The sequence below is a fragment of the Anarhichas minor genome, unplaced genomic scaffold (assembly GCF_050575085.1).
Source record: "Anarhichas minor isolate MPS153535 unplaced genomic scaffold, ASM5057508v1 ptg000042l, whole genome shotgun sequence".
NCBI classification, from domain to species: domain Eukaryota; kingdom Metazoa; phylum Chordata; class Actinopteri; order Perciformes; family Anarhichadidae; genus Anarhichas; species Anarhichas minor.
Genome location: NW_027466488.1, coordinates 12,292,735 through 12,315,191, shown reverse-complemented (window position 1 = coordinate 12,315,191; position 22,457 = coordinate 12,292,735). Strand labels below are relative to the sequence as shown.

At 42.6% G+C, this 22,457-nt stretch overlaps 1 protein-coding gene across 4 annotated transcripts in view; it reads right to left on the bottom strand.

The window, feature by feature from the left end:
- efl1 (elongation factor like GTPase 1) overlaps window positions 1-22,457 on the bottom strand; it is a 110,126-nt gene that overhangs the window by 29,504 nt on the left and 58,165 nt on the right. For all 4 annotated transcript variants that reach the window (XM_076109917.1, XM_076109915.1, XM_076109916.1 and 1 more), the window contains one exon: window positions 313-444. In XM_076109917.1, coding sequence (XP_075966032.1) covers window positions 313-444 — 132 coding nt within the window. The remainder of the gene's footprint in view (window positions 1-312; window positions 445-22,457) is intronic.

Sequence of the window (22,457 nt, the reverse complement as noted above, 5' to 3'; positions counted from 1 at the left end):
TATTGACAAGCCGTTTCTCACACGTCCAACTTGGATGCTAGAGGGGAACGTAGCGCATCACATTTTGAAGCTTAGGGCCACTGAGCAAGTGGCAATATTTGACACATTGGAGTGAGAATGTGTTGCATATGGGCACACTGTGATCAGTATGCACCTCTTCAAATAAATGAAATTATTAGTGTGGTGTATGTTGTCTGCAGATGTTACCGATTCAATACATTATTCTAAGACCAAAAATACCCAAAATCTTTATGATGTGAAATATGTAAAGTCAAAAGCTAACTCGGTTTGTGTGTGCCTCCCAAGACCTACTTGGATGTTTGGGTTCTATGGCAACCCGAACAATGGGTGTGGCCTCAAAGTTGAGTGGGATGAAGGGCGGACAGGCAGGGGAGGTTGACAGGGTGGCCGACTTCAAGACGCTCTCCTCCAGACCTCCGATACCTGAGAGGAGAGGAGAAGAACATCAACAGACTGCAACATCAAGGACACTCAGAGAGTAGAATCCGCTAAGGCTAAAGACCCTACTTCGCATATCACAATAACATGGTGGAAAAGAATCTGTGTTCGCCCAACGTTTGGAACAGCCCCAAATTAAATGCGTTCTTCTTTGGCAGTATTTGGGCCAGTAGATTTTCAGTAAAAGAATCTTAAAAATTTATAGAGATTACAATTCAAGTGTAAACCCTTTTAATACAATTAAACATTGAACACAAATTACAGTAAATAATGTTCATAGTATATAAACATAGAAATTAATTGAATAGGTCGGCCCCTCGATACTCGATCCAGCTAATTAAGTCAGTATCGTCCAAATATCCGATATCCTGTTTGGAGCTTCCTGCACCAGCTGGACAACACATCATCTCTGCATGATGCAATATTCTTGCACAACACATTCAACGTATTGCAGAGTATTTCGAGTATATTTCAAAATTGCATCTCTTACACACATGAAGATAAAGTTGTGAACACCGGCTGAATATCTATTATCAGAATCATTATAACTGTATTATAACTGCTACTGTGTAAAGGGAATACTGCTGTTGAAAATAACCTTATTTGTTTAAAGTGTTTGCAAACCAAATGTTATTGCACTTTTGTTCATATAGCAGTACTTTTAAAATAAAAGTGCGCAATACACTACTTTTGAATTCATTATTGAACTTTGCGCATAACAATGCGATTAATCGCAAAAAAATCATGTGATTAATCGCGATCAAAATTGTAATCGTTGCCCAGCACTAATATTTTTGTAAATTATAATACATGTAGTGTATTTAAGAAAAATTATTAAATTATAAAATAGCTATAACTTTGTGATTCTGTTTAGGCCAGCAGAGAAGGCCTTGCTGGCCCTGACGGCCCACCACTGGTTTATGGACACTACTGACTTGACAAGCAATTTTGGACTTCTCTCCAATGACGTCAGAGTGCTTTAAAGTCTTTTCGTAATGTACAGTTGTGTGAAAAAGTGTTTGCCCCCTTCCTGATTTCTTATTTTTTTGCATGTTTGTCACACTTAAATGTTTCAGATCATCAAACAAATTTAAATATTAGACAACGATAACACAAGTAAACACAAAATGCAGTTTTTAAATGAAGGTTTTTATTATTAAGGGAAAAAAAAAATCCAAACCTACATGGCCCTGTGTGAAAAAGTGATTGCCCCCCCCTTATTAAAACATAAATTAACTGTGGTTTATCAAAGTAATTGAGATCTATCAGTCTGGAAAAGGTTACAAAGCCATTTCTAAAGCTTTGGGACTCCAGCGAACCACAGTGAGAGCCATTATCCACAAATGGCGAAAACATGGAACAGTGGTGAACCTTCCCAGGAGTGGCCGGCCGACTAAAATTACCCCAAGAGCGCAGCGACGACTCATCCAAGAGGTCACAAAAGACCCCAGAACAACATCCAAAGAACTGCAGGCCTCACTTGCCTCAATTAAGGTCAGTGTTCATGACTCCACCATAAGAAAGAGACTGGGCAAAAATGGCCTGCATGGCAGAGTTCCAAGACGAAAACCACTGCTGAGCAAAAAGAACATAAAGGCTCGTCTCAGTTTTGCCAGAAAACATCTTGATGATCCCCAAGACTTTTGGGAAAATACTCTGTGGACTGACGAGACAAAAGTTGAACTTTTTGGAAGGTGTATGTCCCATTACATCTGGCGTAAAAGTAACACGGCATTTCAGAAAAGGAACATCATACCAACAGTAAAATATGTTGGTGGTAGTGTGATGGTCTGGGGCTGTTTTGCTGCTTCAGGACCTGGAAGACTTGCTGTGGTAAATGGAACCATGAATTCTGCTGTCTACCAAAAAATCCTGAAGGAGAATGTCCGGCCATCTGTTCGTGACCTCAAGCTGAAGCGCACTTGGGTTCTGCAGCAGGACAATGATCCAAAACACACCAGCAAGTCCACCTCTGAATGGCTTAAGAAAAACAAAATGAAGACTTTGGAGTGGCCTAGTCAAAGTCCCGACCTGAATCCGATTGAGATGCTGTGGCATGACCTTAAAAAGGCGGTTCATGCTGTTGGGATCTGACCCTGCTGTCCTGGCTGGCTGAGACCTTCACACGTGCTTTTCAAACAAAGGAGCAGCCATGTTCCTTCCTTTCACCAAAACGCCTGACATGGGGTCTACAAGAAACCTCATGCCGGATGACCACACCCTCCAGCTCCAGCAGAAACCTGATGCTGGTCCCTCATTGGCCAAGAAAGGGCCCCCCCACTGGTTGTGCCACCTGGTTTATAAGCCTGAGCACAGCTAGAATTCTTTCTCTTCCGTCCAGACACCGCTGGTGTAAGGAGATCCACAAGGCTCTCTTCACCCCGGACTCGTCCAGGGGACAAGAAGATCCACGAGGAACCGCGGCCTCATCAAATCCTATCAGGTCACATGTAACATTCGCTGGTCGAACAGACTGTGTTTTATTTTGAGTTTTGGATCCTGTAGTGCGAGAACGGATAACTCCTATGCCCCGTTCTCCCACCCTTTTTGTGTACACACCGCCGGCAGAAGGTAACAATCTTTCCTCGCCGAAGATTTCCGGGAAGGACGACCCAAACCTCGTCCCTCAGCCGAAGTTAAAAAGCCCCTCTCTGCAGCGAGGAGGCCGAGTCTGCGCCAGCCAGCCCCGAGGCCGCGCCACCGAGAGCCAGCGGCTACTCGAGGACCGAGTGATCCCCACCACGGGAAACGTACCCTACCGAACGAAGCTTCTACAAGTAAGAGTTACTGGTATCTGGGCCTAGCTTAGCTTAGCTTAGCATTAGCTTAATTTAGACTATTCGTTTATGTCGTTGTTATTCCTGTATCTTGTTGTGTTAAGTTACTGTCGTTTTATAACGTGTTATTACGCCAGCATCGCGGACCACGGAGTCCCGTTATATTGTGTATTTTCTGCTGTAACCGTTCACATTTGATCCGTCGCTGTTAGTGGATGTGGAGCTTGTGATTCTATCACTTTAAAAATTAAAACTACGGTGGCCGACTCTCGTCTGGCCGACCGAGTTTCGGGGTGATAGGGAGACAAACTCGCGTTTCACCGCAGTGACAAAGATCTGTTTGTTTTGGGGATTCTTTTATTTTGTTTTTGGTTTTATTCTCTCCTCTTTAAATCGGCTCTGCGAGTGAGATCTAGAACCGCAACTATCACCGCAAAAGCGTGCTGTTCCTCACTGCCTCACTACGGCGCAGAGCACCGCGCTCAGAGCTCGATTTTCTCTCTCTCTCTCTCTCTCTACTAACCCGCACACACACGTAGTTAGAGCTACTGATTTTGGGTGAACCTCTCAGACTCGTGATTACTTAATCTCTGACCCCTACCCACATGGTACACCGTCCCACGTGGTTCTAGCAGCCACCTCTCCGCCATTTTGGTCGCCGGTCAATAGACTCCGTCATCTTTGCTTGTAGGCTCACACGCCCCTTTTTAGGTTACGTACCATCACTGTTTGAGTAGGCCCCCCCCCCCTTTGTTTCCACACACACACACACTCACACATGTACATATATCTATATACATATCCTTACCCCACTTTATTCATTTGACTTTAGGTATTAGACATATAATTGTATGATAGTGTTTGTTGATTTTGATATTACTTGATTTGATCATTTATTATTTTATTTAATAAACTCTGTTATATTTTAAAGAGCAGTCGTCTGTGATTACTTGTGCATATGTGTGTAATAATAACTGGATGTAGTGGCCTGTGCTCGAACTTAAACCTTCACTTTCACTCTGAATGTGTAATAGTACTCAGACTATTGACATTATGAGTGAACGCTAATTATGAGACTTAGTTTTATTGTTTGGTTATTGGTCCCTGTTCGCAGGGTGGTGCCCCGTTATTATTAATAATCATTAATAATTGTTACTGACATTAATAATTCTATTGATGTCAAGAATTTAGTTTCTTAGATGCTGATAACCCAAACATGCTCCTCTACGTTCCCAACAATGCTCCAAAACCCTCCAATGTGGCTGAATTACAATAATTCTGCAAAGATGAGTGGGCCAAAATTCCTCTACAGCGCTGTAAAAGACTCATTGCCAGTTATCGCAAACGCTTGATTGCAGTTGTTGCTGCTAAGGGTGGCCCAACCAGTTATTAGGTTAAGGGGGCAATCACTTTTTCACACAGGGCCATGTAGGTTTGGATTTTTTTTCCCCCTTAATAATAAAAACCTTCATTTAAAAACTGCATTTTGTGTTTACTTGTGTTATCTTTGTCTAATATTTAAATTAGTTTGATGATCTGAAACATTTAAGTGTGACAAACATGCAAAAAAATAAGAAATCAGGAAGGGGGCAAACACTTTTTCACACCACTGTATTTGCTGATTTATTATATGCACACAGTCTGTTGTCATTTGATCAGGTAGACAGATCTAAACTAATGCAGTCTAATACAACAGTCCTGTAGTGAGCCCTCCCTTCATGAATGTTCTAATGTTCAGTTTTTGTTGAATCTGTTTTTTGTTGCAACAAAGTTTTACTTTGTGGTGACACAGAACTGTTTTGCATCATACGGAGATGAGTTTCTGATATTTATCCTGCCCTCACTGATACAGCTCAACGGCACCACACACTACAGCCTCCAAAACCTCTCTGAAACTGTTTCAACAAAACCTGAGCATTAGAACGTCATGAGACTACATTGATTGACTTGAGACTTGACCTGGAGTTGTGTCCGTCTCTCCTCTTTGCTCGAGTGACTCAAGAGGCATCATCCTCTGGCCTGTGACAGTGAGTAACAGCTGTCCTGATGTTTTCATCAACAACCACAGATACACACTAGTTTATATCCAACATGTGACCAAACACCCGGATCATTTTCTCAGACAGGCACCCCCCAGAGTGCAGTTCCTTTTTAATGTGTTGCTTAAATATCAAATTAATACAAAAGTGACCGTTATTTTCAAAGAATTCAGTTTGATATATGGTCACATACAGTACTTGCATGAATTCTTATGTTATCAAGCTCAAATGAAGTTACAAGATTTTTGACCAGCGAATGACAAGATACATGTTTTGGATAGCAAGCTATGCTAGTCTCCTCGGCAAACCCTTCGATCTATAATCACTATGGTACCATCAGAGCTAAATACGATGAAAAGGCACACTGCAGAGTTAGAACTGAGTTTGCAACCTAGCCTAATGTGAAACCATTGTTTTTGAGCTCTTCCCTCAGAGAGAGAGGGCACAGTGAGCACCACGGCCCCGGGAGGCGGCGAGGTCCAGGTGAGGGCCGCTGTAAAGCTCAAGGTCGGAACCGCGAGCCACCTTCACCCCGGGCCTTTACAAGCCGACATTGACGTACGAGGTGGTTTTTACAGCAATATAAAATAGGTATTAGAGAGGGAATCATAACCTGTTTAACTTTTTTGTTTTTTAATGCACTGGTATCACATTGGAACTCAGTATCCGCTGATACACAACTTCAGGTATCATGATCATAATTCGTAATTAATCAGGCGTTAAACAGTTATTATTTGAATGGCAGTGGTGGGCCGTCAGGGCCTGCAAAGCCTTCTCTGCTGGTCTAAACAGAATCACAAAGTTATAGCTATTTTATAATTTAATATTTTTTCATAAATACACTAAATGTATTGTAATTTAGAAAAAATTTTTTTTTCCCATTATCTTATTTTCTCGTTGCACAGCTACTGTCTTCCTCAGTTGCTCTGCTTCCAGTGTAGCTTGTTTTAAGTAGAGCTTTTATCCAATCAGATTTCACCTCTGTGTCTCTAGGTAAGAACAGAGGCCCGAGGCCTGCAGACTCACAAGTGCATCCCTGAGCAGTTTAAGTGAATGGGGACGATATTGTTGATTGTCAGTGTTCAACCAATGCAGCTCAGTTTCCATGTGCAGCTCTGCAGTGAGGTGCAGCGTGTGCTGTGATTGGTCAGTGGGCGAGCACGTGACTGAAATGTAACAGCAGAGGCTTCGTCAGAGTAGTGAGAGTTCAAATTGAAAGATATGGAAGAAATTATGACATTTTTTGCATTTTGCTTGGTGTAGATTATTATTTTTTTACCTAGCTTTGTTTTTTTATCACTCAATGGCTGAAGGAGGAGAAACGGATTAGTGAGTTGGGATTTAACCGTGGGATTAAACTCTTCGTCAACAAAGAAAGGAGCATGGAGTTTGGTAAATCAACTGCGTTTGTTTTTTTACATCTAATATCTGAATGTCCCGTGCCCTTGAGTGTGTAGCAGAATGCGTGTTGCTGCTGTTTTCCCGTTAAGCTAGTTAGCATAGTCTCCCAGAACACTTGCGGAGCCCCAGTTGTTTTTTGTTGTGGTTTAATTTGTTCCGGTTCAGAAGTCACACAGACTATTGTCTCCAGTGATTCTCAACTGGTGGGTCGCGGACCCGGTTTCAAATCTTGTGCTTTAATTGTGAAATATATTTTTTATGCAGCGGTCTTATTCCAGCATTTACGGAACTTGTTCAGCGGTGCAGGAAAAAACACCGACCAATGCGTTGTGAATCACATCACGTGATGCAGTTCAGCCAATCAAATATGGGCATTCTGACAAGTTTCCTGACTCGAGTGAGATGTACACACACCGTGACACAGGGGGCTGAGACGAGGAAAGACCTAGCAGAGCAGTGTGTCCAATACATGAATTGTGAAAGTAAAATCATAAGACAGTCTCTAAAAGAGAAGAGTGGGTCGTGGCTTGTCATTAAGTGGTGATCCTTGGTCCCGCAGTCAGACCAGTTGAGAACCAGTGTCCCACCTGAGCGCTGAAAACATTGTATTTCTCTTAATTTATGCTCCTGCATTTCCCTAATGCACTAGTATTATTCAAACGTATTGTTCGGTTAGTAAGACTCGTACCGAACGGTTTAATACGACTACGTATATAGTTACAGCCCAAAAATCTATAATAGCTGTGGCGCCATAATGAGATTATAAAGTGGTATTTCAGCTGCAGGACAGCAGTGAAGGCCCAGGTATAAAATGCACGGCCCGCCACTGTTCAATGGTCAATATTAATTATCACTTGCGACAAATGAGACGCCTGGAGCAGATGTATTGGCACCTGCTGCACACTCAATCCTGTTGAGGCAGCGTTCAGACCAACTTTACCCAGCCTCCTCATTCATCGGAATCAGATCTAGACTCGACACAAAAATCTACAAAAATAAACGAAAAAAAGGCAATGCAACGCTATGCTGCTTTAGTAGTACCAATTCAGAGATTGCCAAAGCAATCCTCACTTTGGAGGATTTCTAGATCTAATATTGTCTTCTTCTAACATTTTCAGGACATTTGGTAAATACCAGGTACACACTAACCTTGTTGAGTTTCACACAGGGCAGACAAGGACAGAAGAAATGTAAGTAATATAAATAATAGCAAACATCTGTTATGGATTATGATATTTCTTTAATGATGCAACACTTTTTAACTGAAGGTAATTCTGACCTTTTTTTCACTTTCATTTCCACGACTCTTTCTCCCTCTCACCCTTGTTGTTACACCCTTGTACTTTTATTTATTAAAAAATAAAGTTAATCAATACACAAGGGACCGGTCAATGTTGAGCACCCAACCTCCAAACCCAGTGGGTTATATCCTTTAAGATGTCTGACACCACAGATGGATAGACTTATGTCCGTCTTTTTTTCATGTATAGAGCCTATACACTTTATTTTGTGCACGTGCACAGTCATGGTTTGTGGTTTTGTGTACAGCGCATGAACACACAGACTGGCTGACTACTCGAACAGATGCAGGACAGTGTTGGCCGCCTCGCGCGTAACTTGACCCAGTTATTACCCAAAGGTGACTCGATCTTGTTGGCCTTCCAAGCCAACAAAGAACAATAAAACTGAAAGAAGAGGGGAAAAAAATGAACCCAGAGAACTCGGCTTACCCACAACCCCTGCTGCAGACACACTAAATGAAATGCATAGCGGCAGAGCTGCTGCCTGGACGACTCTCAGCAGGTCATAACAAAGCATCCTTTAAATGTGTTTTATTGGAAACAAGCATACACACACTCTTAGTGGCTCCAACACACACTTTCATCTGGCTGACTAGGACAAAGTATGACCAGAGGCAGATGTGCTAGCACTCCTGCACTAAAGGAATGTATCAATAGATTTGATTCTGATTGATCAGCATAGCTGTCTGAAGTCCAAAACACACCAGCCCCATACAATGGGCCTCATTAATAAAAGTTTTCTTGTTTTTCTGCACCAATCAGATATCAGGCCCACACTGACTCAAACAGCTGGATTAGGGTTGATCTATTCAATTCAATTCTGTTAACATCTGATTACACGTGTGCATACTCCGTCATGCTCCAGCACACCAGTAGGTCGCCTTCCTGATAGAGTCAACAACAAACATGTCAGCTGGAGGTATTTTACACTCGCTGCACCAACAACTTCTACGACTACTTGCAATATCCGAAAATGGGAGGCAATAGCACTGCAAAATAAAACACAACCAACCTAAGTCAAGCACCAGATGTCCAAGCCTGATGTGTCCTTACATATAGAGAATGATCCCGCTCTCTTCCACACAGGGAGGCATACGGCTTGTGAATTCAACACACTGCATAGAATTTAAATTCTAGCCCCGAAGAAATACTAAGGAATAAAAAATGAAAGCTCACAAACGGAACCTTTTTCCAACTGAATATATCTCTTGAAAGTAGAACCAGGCAGACACGATTGCCAGCAGGAAACTGATCCAGAACTACTAACCATGTTCTGGATTAATTAATTAATTAATGTAACAGTGAACAAAGAAATATGTCTTTATGTGGAGAAACTACAAAACCTGTAAATTTAAGATGTTGTAACACCGTAAAGCTTATTTTGAAAGGCTTCAAATTCAGTTGATCCTAACCAGGAGGCTGATCAGTAACCACTCTTCATTGACCAAACTTGAGGCAAGACTGAACTGCTTTAATGCCGTACACACACACACACATCCTAGGGACCAAGCCTGGTTGTGTCCGACTGCAGAGCTCAGAATGACTCAAGCCTGAAGACATTTCCTGCAAGCACAAGTACAGTTGGCTGTTCTTCAACCTCCATTAAAACTGGCTCTCGACACACTAAAAGGAATGAGTGCGAGGCGAGGTCATGAAAATAGAGAGGAGGTTTGAAGACAGGGGAAAAGAGAGATACAGGGAAAGTCAAGAAACTCGTCTTATTGCTGTTCTCTGCTTGACACCAGGAAGCAGTGCGTCACCTCCGGTCCATTGAACCCCCCACGGTTTGGTAACCTAAAGTTCCGCTGTCTATGCCAGTTTCAAATCTGGTTAAATGGCTATAGTAGGACTAAAGATATCCCATTGAAGACAAACATTCAAAGCTTAATTGGAAACCCCTTAATAAGGTGCATAGTTAAACACATATGGCCAATGCATTAGCAAATAGATGGTTTTAAATAGTGTCTATTAAAGCCTTTTTTTTAATGAATGTGGTTTTAATATGAAATGCATTTAGGTAAAAAGTGTGGGTTTACATTAAGACCTTCATCATTTGTGCATACACATGGTCTGAGACAGGTCTTTGTTTGTTCACCAAGTAAGAAAAAAATTCAGGTAAAAAAATATTGATGGATTGGTTTATTTATTTTTATTTATTTAAAAGGGACCATGTACAGTTTAAACATAAATGTCACCATTCGATGCACTGTACCAGATTGTAGTTTAAGCTAATTTGCATCTGCAGTCCCTGCAGATTTGTGCATAAAATATACACGGTTTAAGCACAGATTTGTGCATACACACCGTTTGTGAACGAGGCCCATTCTCTCCACTGTCGATAAGAAACTATTTTTTGCTATCTTCTTCATTGACTTCTTAAAGCATGAGATACAGTTAATCATAAAATCTTACTTCCACAGTCTATAGATCTGTTGCTGATGGTGCTCAGTGAAGCCAGCTTACCATTAGAATTCTGTACTGTCTTGCCGCCCCATCAACACTTTTCAGCTGTTATACCCTATAACAGTATCATAGTGCATTATGTATCATTATTACTGACAAATTTTACACTCGTCATTGTTCTCTTAATCACACGGTTGGATGAAGATCCTTACAGCCATCTCATGTTATTTATTTATAAAGCTCTACTGGTGAGCATCTCTTTTGACATTTAGGTCTACTAACCACAGTACACAATCCAGTAACTACTTAACCTCAGATATTCCTCATGTACTAATGTTGGCAGAACTGGTTTTACCTACTAGCTTTTAAATGGAACAAACTGCAAGCTAGAGTCTTGCATTCCCTTTGGAGATTTTCAAGCTTCATAATCTAATTACCTGTCTCGTGAGAAATTGTGAATGTTTTGCCGATTGTGTTCTTGTGAATGTTTCTTGTTCTCAGGAATGTCTTTGAAAAGCTTTCTGGAAGTATATTGATAATAAAAGATGTGAAAGGGCACAAAACAAAAGTTCAAGCAACTGCAGGCCGACCTTTAAAAGCGCACATGCAATATTTGCAATAGCAGAATTAGATTTGAGCATGAGGAGCATAACAGCATTAGAGCCTGCAAGAAGAACTGCGTAAAGACATTTAAGCATCATGATATTTAGCCTATTTTAAGCCATTATGGCAGTAATGAGTAACTTGTCATGTTGACTTAAAAGTAGTTACTAGCTACATATCATAGAGGTCCTTTGTTATAACTTCTATTTCAGGTGTGGTCTTCTGAACCAGATGTAGAGTTTTCATGAATAATTTCAAGAGAATTATTAGAAACATAAGAAAAACATTTCTGAACAATGCATATTTTCACTTCTGAGCTGAATGCTGCCTTCAGAATTCTTGTGAACTTGAAAGTGGGTGGTTGATTCAACAAACTATTAACAATAAAATAATGGACTGGGGCTACATTCAGAATGGAAGCATCAGAATAGGAGTTGCGCAAATCCGACATACCAGAATGAATGAAGAAGGCAGCAGTAAGGGCATCGGTTGGATGGCCAGACTTTGGCTGATCTTCAACATAGATTGCAGATGTATTACTGGCACGTGTTCACTAATACTATTTCTCACTAATACTGTACCTCAGGATGATAAGAAGTAATCCTACAGCACTGATGTACATGTTCTTCTCACCCATTTCCAGACACAATGAAAGACTTGTACTTTCATCCAGACAAATAATGATTTAATGTAATGTAATTTCTCAGCAAAATTAGTGGAGACATTTTTAAGAAGACAAATAAAAGTATTGATATACTTCTGGATAGCGGGTTAAGCTGGATAACTGGATGGACTGGCTCTCTAAAGTAGCAGGAGTTTTCCAGCTGGGATGGTTGACCCGAGGGCTGTTTGATCCCACATTAGGCTCTCCTGCTACATGTAGCTCCAAGTGGCCTGGTTTTGAATTCATCGTTTCTCAAGAGACTCTTTCTTTAGCCACTTTTCTTTTCAATGAGACTTTTCTCATTATGCCAGGACGTATTAACTCTCAAGTCTGTACAATCTTAGATTGGATCTAGCTCGCACTCGGATCCGATCAGCCACTCCACATGCCGAGGTGGCCTGGCTTGCATTGAGTTCAGATCTCCGCAAGGTGTGAACACAGCATGTCATGCCCTCATGTCAAGTTTCAGTGGTCTTCCCAGGCAGAGTTGGCATTCCAGAAGCTCCGGAGGAGTTCCATATTGGATGCTATATGCAACGATATACGTTCGCCCTCGGACATCAAGCTTAATCCGTTTGCTTGCCTGTCCAGGAAGCTCTCAGCTGCAGAGAGGAGCTGCGATGTAGGAAACAGAGCTGCTGGCGGTTAAGGTGGCGTTGGAAGAGTGGCAGCTCTGGCTGGAGAGGGCCGATCAAGCCATTCCTTGTGTGGACTGATCACAAGAATTTGGAGTATATCCGCACAGCCAAGTCTCCCAACAGGCCCAAGTCATCCACTGGGCCGACACTTCCTGCCTCGCCTGCCGTCCAGCGGTTCGGCAGACCATGTTTTTTATTGAAAAGCTGTTCTGGTGGCGCGCCATAGAGAGGAAGGAGGGCGAGTCCCTGGTCGGACATGTCCACAGGGCTACCGCCTTTGGAAGTTAACGCCCCCATTTAGACAGTTGTGGACAGATTTTCTAAAATGGTTCATTGTGTTACCCTGCCTAAGTTTCCCTCCGCCAAGGAAACGACAGAGATGATGTTGTCCCATGTCTTTCGTCTCCATGGTTTCCCTAGGGACGTGGTTTTGTCCCAGTTCTGGAAGGCGTTCTGCTCCTTTGCTAGCTGCCACCGTCTGGAGCTGGAGACAGGTCTGCGCTCATTTGGGTTGCGTATGCCCATAACTCTCTGCCATGCTCTGCTTATGGTCTCTCCTCGTTCCAGTGTGCTTATAGTTATCAGCCATTGCTGTTTCCAGATGTAGAGAACGAGGTTGGCGTCCCCTCTGCTTAGGCCCTCATTCGCAGATGCCGCCAGGTGTGGGGTGGAGCCGGGCAGGCATTGTGGCGCTTGGTGCAAGAAGATGGCGGACCATCGGCGGGTCACTGCGCCTTCTTACCGGCCTGGATAGAGGGTGGGGCTCTCCACTCGTGGCCTTCCCCTTTGGGTTGAGTCCCGTAAATTGGCTCCCCGGTACATTGGTCCCTTCCCTCTTTCCATCGATGATGGCCAGTCTTCACTGTAGGCTACTTTTGGTGGTCCATCGTAGAGGCCGTGGGCACCAGTATCTGGTGGACTGGGGGGGTTACGGTACAACAATATCATGGCAGCAACTCTTATCGAGGAGTTTCATTCACCCCAGTTTGCCTGTCCCGAATGCCTACCGTGTACCGAACCTTTGAAAGTACAAACTGTGTTTTTTGGAACTGTCCTGGTCGTAAGTCGGGCTTTTGAGTCTTTGCCTCAATGGCGGCTTCAGCCTTAACACCAAGGTGTTGGAAGTGGTGCCCATTTCTAAAAACACATTAAGCTAATTTGCTAACGGCTCATCATAAAGTTTAGATGTCATTTGATTAGTAGCAAGTTGACACTTATCTGCCTAGATGGTTAACAGTTTGGCTAGAGGCTGGTTTGAACTGTTAACCGTGTTACTGATTAAGTGAATTTAATTCAATTAGCTCTTAGGATCTTCAGGATTCCGTGTTAGCAATTTTATCATTCATACTGAAAAATGACTGCGCTGCTTCAACTTTGATTCTCAGATACATTCCTATAACATTTTGGGCAGGTGAGCTCCACAGCACCATAGCCACGCCCTGTGATAGGGAGTACTGTTTGGATTTCCTGATTAGTGCTTGACAGAGTTTCAGGCTTTCAAGACTAGGACACATGAGGAAGTGGGACTTTGTGTCTTATCCATGGACATAATAGAGGAATTCTGTATGAAGGCAAATCAATGTGAAAATCTGCAAGCACAAATGAGATCGATGCTCACGCATGTGTACAGGTCCCGCACGTGCAACTCAAACAGCCGCGCACGCAAATTACTTTCGCAAGCGCTTTTACATCACTCCACGCAGAACTCTGCCCGTGTGACCAAAATTGAAGCCCACGAGCAGAGATATTTAACACGGAGTGATGTAAAGGAACTCGCGAAAGTAATTTGCATGCGCTGCTGTTTGAGTTGCATGGGCGGATCTCATTTGTGCTGGCAAATTTTGACATTGATTTGTCTTCATAGTCTGACTGTCATTCTCAGGAAGCATCGCAGAGCCAGACGTATGGCATCAATAAGTTTCTTCTATCTAGAGAAGCACTGTAGCAGTGGAAAACAGCAGATTGAAAAGCAATACATACGATGTGGGGCTGGAAATTGTTAAATGTTCTGTGTGGATCGTGTTATATTAAGCACAAGGCCAGAGCCTCGGAAATCTGCTCCCCTTTAACATCCTATGGAATTTCCCTTGCACTGGAAAGTCCCACTTGAGCTTTAGAGAGCCAAGTGAGTGAGTGTGCGTGTGTGTCTGTGAGCTGTGCAAGTGCATATTGTGAATGCATCAGTAAGTAGTAGTGAGGGAACTACACACACAAATAACACACAACTTATTATATTACCACTGCTGGACGATATGGCATAAACAACATCATGTGACAGGTTTATTTATAATGATATATGCCATTTTTCTCAAATAAAAACGAGACCACTAATGCCACATCATAAACATGTATCACGAACGAAACAGTTTTAAAACATGTGATAATTGGAATACTTGTTTAATACTGTGCTCTGAATTACACTGCTTTCTACAAGCATTCAGTGAGTGGCATCCTTAAAGTTCCTCTCGTTAGTACTAACACTGCTGTGTAGTCGACCAAAAAATGGCTTGCGGATGTTGGCCTCCGCCAAACAGTCAGGTGGCATTTTAAATGTATGTCCGTCCGAAATGACATCATTTCATTATTTGATCATATTCGACAGTTGTGTGAAATTGTAATAATACAATTAATAATCGATACATTTTTGAGTTATGACCAAAATGTATTTTGTGGGGGACAGTGACCTTTGACTGCCAAAATCTAATCAGCTGATTGTTTTATTGCAGTTATGTTTAAAAGCACTAATAAACGCATCCACACAAGTCTGAGGGAAGGTACCGGATCCTGAACGAATGAAACTTCCTCCAGCTGTGGGCTGTCTGTGTCTGTCTGTATCTCCACTTGGTCACTGAGCCAGTCAGATAGCAGCACACAGCAGGGGGACAGAGGAAACGCAAACACACAGAATGATGTCACAACCTGTCCGGTGCTGCTTTGTATCGCTTTGTATGAAGAGTGCCATACCGCAAACCTCGGTACACCGAGGAGCATGACAAGCGGGGGTGTCGGCCTGGGAAGGAGACCGGGCCGGACAAGCTGCTTATTGGCTGGGGGAACACAGCACAATAAGAAGGAAAGAGAAAGTCCAGACAGAGGGCAGGGTCTCTGTAGATACAGATCCCACCACACACTTCGAGTGGGTCAAAAGTGATGATTGAGATGGATTATTTTAGGTAATTGTAGCATGTTATACGTTTAAATTGGTTATTACTTTGACAATTGAATGACTCTGCATTAAGAAAATAAAACATGTATCAAAGCTTTCATCAGATGGCTTCTTATACTAATGTGTGTTCAAGTACATGAACCACAATAGTACACTTTAGAAGTATGAAATATCTGCAAACGTAAAACAACTCAATGTAGCTTAGCTGGCATCACCCAGGTGAAGCTGCTGCTGGCTGTGTGTTCCACTCAGACAGCTGTGGTCCGTTCCAGCAGCTTTAAGTAAGACTGAATCTGACCCAGAGACAGGAAAGTCTTAGCTGATCAGAGTTTCAATCAACTCTGAGTATGTTCACTCCGAGTTAAGCATGTGAAAAACAACTCTATTCACATGGGCAAAGGGTAAATAAAGAGCACAGCCTTTATTCTAACCCAGTGGGCGCCAGAGTAGAACACCAACACAGAAACAGAGTTATGTGGGAAAGATTCCATTTTATTCAGCGTAGTTCACTCGCTCGTCATTCACTAAGGCTTTCTATTAGCAAGAATCTGCCAATATGACATATACCATGATACGGGGGTTATCATTCAATATGTTCTGAATACATGTAATTGGAATATTATACAATAGTGTAGTATAATACAGTTGGCAGGTCAACATGTAGATTCTCTCTCAGCTCTGCTAATGATGGTGAAGCACGTACCAATGTTGAGTCTTCTGCATAAATAATTACATCAGCATTTCACACAAAATGTGATAAATCATTTTAAAAATTCCTTGTGGAACACAGCTAGTTATTTTCTTTTTCTGTCACAAAAACTGCCAGTGAAATGAAAAAATCCTTGCTGTGTTCTGCTAGACAGCTCAGTCTCTATTCTAGCAAGAGCTAAAGGTAAACACCATAGCAACTGAGCTTGGCAATAACAACGCTACGGTCAATGACATCAGATGCTGCAGTGAATCCAAGAGCAGCCTGGGCTATGAAACCCCTACTGTATTATATTCATATATGTGTCTGAAAAGGGTCATACTTATACACATTAGGTATTACCACATGAACAATAATCTGTTCATGTATATCAGTGTTACTGATCATTTGATACTGCTACTGATAATTTGTTCCTGTCCCTCCTCTAGTGCTTATTCTGCTGTCTCCTGTTTTATTGTCTACTACAGTCCTCATGTTGTTCTCCACATACATCTGTAAAACACTGGTCCCTGGGTCCCAGCGGTACTGTTACAGTCAGCCTCTGCTCCTAAGACTCCTAAGTGAAGCATCCACTTTCACTCCTCACTCCCGCCATCTACCGGCTGTGTTAATGCTGCATGCCTGCAGCGATTGGCCCACACGAAGAATGAGGGCAGGCAGCCAGCAGTAACACAGCGTGAGAACACAGCATGAGAGGGAGCCATGAAGATACTCACTATGGCTGATTGCTCTGAGATATCAGTGATGCTGTGGGATGAAGTCAGCCAGGCCCTGAATCTGTCTGAGACCAGGTACGCTGAACAGAGGGGAAACAATGGAGGTGAGCAGGAAATAGGCCAAACCCTATGGGGCTCTGCCGCCATGTTCTGCAGCCATCTGCCTGCAGCCAACACCCACGCACACACCCGCGCACGCACACAGCTGGGTATCTATTTAGGCCGGTGACTTTCTAATTTTACACTGCTCAGAGCTGACCTGCCTCCAGCCTCTGGAGGTTTCTCCTACTGATCAGCAGATGGTTAACTCAGGACGACTTTGTGACAGACAAGTAAAATCACAAACACTCATTACCACTCCCATTGCCTAATCTACTATGACTACACATTTTACAAGTACCATAATTACTGTCAGAACCGCTGCAGGACGGGGTGAGGCTGTGTGCAGACTTGATGGAGGACATGAAAACCAGTTTGCTTTTCTTTTCAAGTTTGCACACGAATTCACCTTGCAGGGTAAAGTCATTTTGAGATAATCGGCCTCGCCAACAAAAGAAAGCCTTGTCAAAGTGTGGAACCAAGTTAGAGCTCCCCTTGGCAGGAGGCTCCACTAGGCAGACACTAGACAGCTAACACCTGGGCCACATCACCTACCTGAGCAGCGTGCGTGTGTGTTTGTGGGTGTGTATGTCTGTGTGTGTGTGTGGGCCTGTGCGTGTGTGTGTAGTGGAACCTCTTGGTTTAATTCCATGGCTCACGTTAACAGGTTAGAGCAGCCACAAAGCCAGAAGGAGCAGCAGCGCTCAGAGAGAGGATCCCTGTATCGCCTTCAGTTCCACATGACACGTGCGGTTCACAAAGATTGACAGAGAAAATCATCTGCTGATAGCCACACCGACATCACATCAGCAACAACTCTCACTACTTGTCTTTATTGAGGAATATGCTTTACATAAACTCAATATAAAACAATAAGCCGCCCTGTAACTATCCGCATCGGCCAATGAAAAATCCCTGTCGGTCGACCATTACTACATTTAATTGGATATGTTTATGTAACCGCCAAAAATATGTTTACGTTTTTCAGGAAGTGGAAAGAGAGGAATTTTGGAACCAAAACACTTGATTTTCTTCTCACAGATACATAGCATATTGAAACAGATATGAACCATTCACATGGGGACATAGCATTACAATATTTCACCATGCCTTTACATGTTATTATCCTTATGTCATAACTGTATGTACTGTACAGGCTATTTTTCGCTGCCATCTTTGAGTTGATGATGAGTACATTTTTTTTTCAACTTGTCCCATCAACTCGTCCTCTGACCGCGAGAACCACAGACACCACACTACATCATCAACAAACAGTCGCATTATTTTCATTTGCTCAGGGCCGACACATGATGTGTGAAAGATTTGTTAGCTAAACTTGTATAAATCATGTCAACCGTTTTCTCTACTTTAAGCTGAATACACAATACCATCACCCAAACACAGACCTATTTCTATGTGGATGACACAGTCTTGTTTGCAATTCGGCTCCTCTTAAATTCAAGTTATTTTGAAATAGTAGTCACGTCTCAGTGGGTGGAGCGGGTTGTTCTTTAAGCCCAAGGGCGGAGGTTTGATCCCCTCGATGAGGATGCATGTACCTGTGTGGATGCGACGCGTGTTATCATGTTTACATTTTCTGAAGTTTAAGAAATTACAATCTTCTAGTTAATTAATAATTAATAAGTGGAGAGAAGGTCGTCCTTCAATCAGAGGACCGGCAGTGCGATCCCCAGCTCCGCTAGTCGCATGTCGATGTGTCCTTGCGCACGACACTTAACCCCAAAATGGCTCCCGTAGTTGTGCCTACGGTGTGTGAATGTAGATAGTCCTGATGGGCAGATGGCCCCTTGCATGGTAGCCCCTGCTATCAGTGTATGAATGGGTGCGAATGGGTGAATGATGACATGTAGAGTTAAAGCGCTTTGAGTGGTCGGAAAGACTAGAAAAGCGCTGTACAAGTACAGTCCATTTACCATTTACATAATCTCAATAGGTACCATATGCTGACAAGACAAGATGTGGTTCATTCTCAAGAGCCATGATTCCAGGTTGCATTTCCCTCCCATCCCTCACTCAATGGTGTTAAAAAGAAAGTAGTCCAATCTGTTGAATAGCTTGGAATTTGGTTTTGAGCAACATATGAAGCAACTGGCACAGAAAAATTTGAAGAAATGTGAACTCAGTAGAGATCAGATTTCAACCAGGTATGTCTGCAACGAGCACTGCTGTAATGGGACTGAATGAACACAACCCGCTACTGTCTAACCCCCCCGTCTAGACCACAAGAGTATCAGGCGTGTTTTTCACTTGTACGTCTCACACAACAGATACTCTCTCTTTATCTAAGCAGACGTGCGTCTCAGCTTCGTGTCACAGGAGTAACAGCGACTGGAGGCTTGTACAAGAGGCTTTTGATCACAATGATTAAGGAGATTTAGAGAGGGAGCCATAGGATACCTGGAGCTGGACTGTGTGTGTCCAATGTTTTGTACTGGAGAGAGGTTTGAATAAGAACCAGCCAGAAAGCAGTTTCAGACAGTCCTTTATTCTAACTCTCGCGAACAAAGCGTTTATTTAGGCTTTGAGTTTGTTTTTTCACAATATGCACGAGGCCCAGGAAAAAGGTAGAGAATATCTGTCTCTGGCCTCAGAGCAGCAGAGATGCAGTCAACTGTTTGTGTAGCTCTGGCAGCTGTGAGCTAAAAGCCAAATGCTCCATCACAAACAATAAAAGCTGCAGTTATGTGCAGCAGAATGCAAGATTAGCTTGACACCGACAGACAACTCAAATTAGTTGATAAATATCATTCTCACTGTGTAGTATTGTGAAAAGAAAGGCTGGTCCTCACTAGATATTAAATTCTTAATCTTTATTTATAGAGGACTGCCTGCATCTTTTCTTTCCTCAAATATAAAACCAGGAGTGTTTAACTCCAGTACGTCTTGGGTAAATACTGGACTTAGTGAGACTGCCTATGATTACTTTGCACCTAATAAATGCAATGAATTCCAAAAGATATTCAAACGTCAGTGTCTCATCCCACTGGCCGATTTTTTACTTCAAATGATCTCTGTGATTGTCTCTGATGCTGTTTGATGCTGATGTCATCACTGGGGACCACTACTGTAGCAGGAACTACCACAGAGGAAGTTAAGAGAAAAACTGTGAACACATACAGGTCAAACACATTATATCATCTTTTCATCTTGTTGTGTTTCTACTCCAACACACTTCTGGGGAGACAAAATCAAGACAGACATTAAGCCTAACTGGGGGAATCACATGGGAGGATGTAACCTGTTGCTGATTTTGTATGAACTCTGCAAGAGAAGATCATGATGTGGAGTGACTGTAAAGGTTTTAAATGATGTTCTTTTCCTTCGCTCTGGCCACACATTTGCTGACAAAGACTAACTGACTCGTTAATGTGAGCTTCAAAGACCTGAGACTATGTTTGAGGAGAACAAATCTAGAGCAGGCAGGTTGAGAGAGACAGTGGGAGGGAGACCTAGACAGAGAGACAGTGAAGGAGAAAGAAGGAGAGGAGAGGAGGGGGTTGTGAGGGAGGAGGACTGATGAGGTGGAGAATGTGTCACGGCCTCGGCTGGGACTGGAAACTGTGTCAAGGACGGCAGAGGAAGAGCCAGATGAAACGGGAGCATCAGGGAACGCCACACAACGCGCACAAGTAGGCTCGATGTGTAGCAATAGTGGCCCAATTCTGTTTCTCTTCACATCAAGGTCAATTCATTCAACAGCAGCAGCTTACTCAACAGCAGACAACACATGCATTATGCCCTCCAAGAGACAAAACAAGACTCAACGTAGGGATTCTGAACTCCCTTTGCCAGCTTCCTCTCAAATCAAGACCAGCACTTATACATTAGTAATACAGGAACATTGTCTGGTAGTTCAGGGGAAAAACAATCATGGGTACCATTTTGGTACGGAATAAAGTAGAGATGAAAGTTGACAATTATGAGAGAAATATTAATTTTTTAATTATGAATCCAGCCTCAGTGTCATTGTGAAACACGCCCACCGATGGCCATTCTGGAGCTTTGGAAATGACACCTGTCCATCAGGACTCTAATCATTCACACACATCATTCTCGACATCAACACTTGCCCACGTCAAGTAAACGGTGTTTTACAGCAGGTGGAATGCCTCGTGCAGTTGGTCGATGGTAGGTGAAAAATAAATAAAATAATTGGTCGCTGATAGTCAATAAAATATGCGATTAGGAGATCTGCATTAATGCTTTCTAGTCGCTGATCCCTGATAATTCTACATTGCATACAACAAATCGGCAGTAGGAGAGCTAGTTAAGGTTAGCTGTTAGCAGCCGGGTGGCAGCACAGTCCTGCTTATAATGAGGCTAACAGCTAATGTGCAGAGGTTCCATTTAGTTAGATTATGATGTGTTCAAGCCCCAAACAGTAAAAATAAGTTTTGGATGAAGGTACATTTTAAAATGATCATGTGTTCAAATGCAATCTTGTAGAATGTAGTTTTTGGTAAGAAACTTGAATAAATCCAGTTGTTTGAAGGAGATGTTTTAACATTAATATAAAACAGATATTAGAGATGAATTATGAGCTGTTTAACTTCCAAACACTAGCTCTGAGCAGCTGATAATACAATATTGAAACTAATAATGTCCCCCAAAAATGTTCAATCAAAGCTAATATTTACATTCCAACCAGGTCATAAAACAGTCCCAACATGAACTGCTCCTTAAACCACGATCAGCCCAAGCAATGCAGTAGCTCTAATTAACGGTGCAGGACATGTGCTCAGGTTGTTTCGGCATGTATGAATACATATATACCGTATTTTCCGCACTATAAAGCGCACCGGATTATAAGGCGCACCTTCAATGAATGGCCTATTTTAGAACTGTTTTTATATATAGGGCGCACCGGATTATAAGGCGCATAGAATAGAAGCTACTACAGTCAAACGTTTGACTGGGGTTGCGTTATGCATCCACTAGATGGAGCTGTGCTAAAGGGAATGTCAACAAAACAGTCAGATAAATCATTCAGTCAAACTTTATTGATTTTTGATCAATAGAGGCTGCGTAGCTGACAGCCTTGAGTTTGAACTCAGCGTCGTAAGCGTGTCTCTTGAAAGGTGCCATTTTGGGGTCTTTATACACACAAGTGGTGTTGGACTAGGAGTAAGCACAGTACCGGTGTTTACCGCGGTGCGGCTTTGTAGTTTACCAGTTGTACTGAAACATTTTGACAGAGCGCCGTGTACAACCAGTATGGATCAACCAATTAACCAATTGATCCATATATAAGGCGCTCCGGATTACAAGGCGCACTGTCGTTTTTTGAGAAAATTAAAGGCTTTTAAGTGCGCCTTATAGTGCGGAAAATACGGTAATGTTCTCATTCAGAACGTCCACCATGTGTGTTTTGCTGCCTTCTTATGCATTTGTCCATGTAAACTGTAGATGATGAGCACAGGTTTGAGGAGTGCGTTGATACTTTAATTCCATTTCCCAGTAA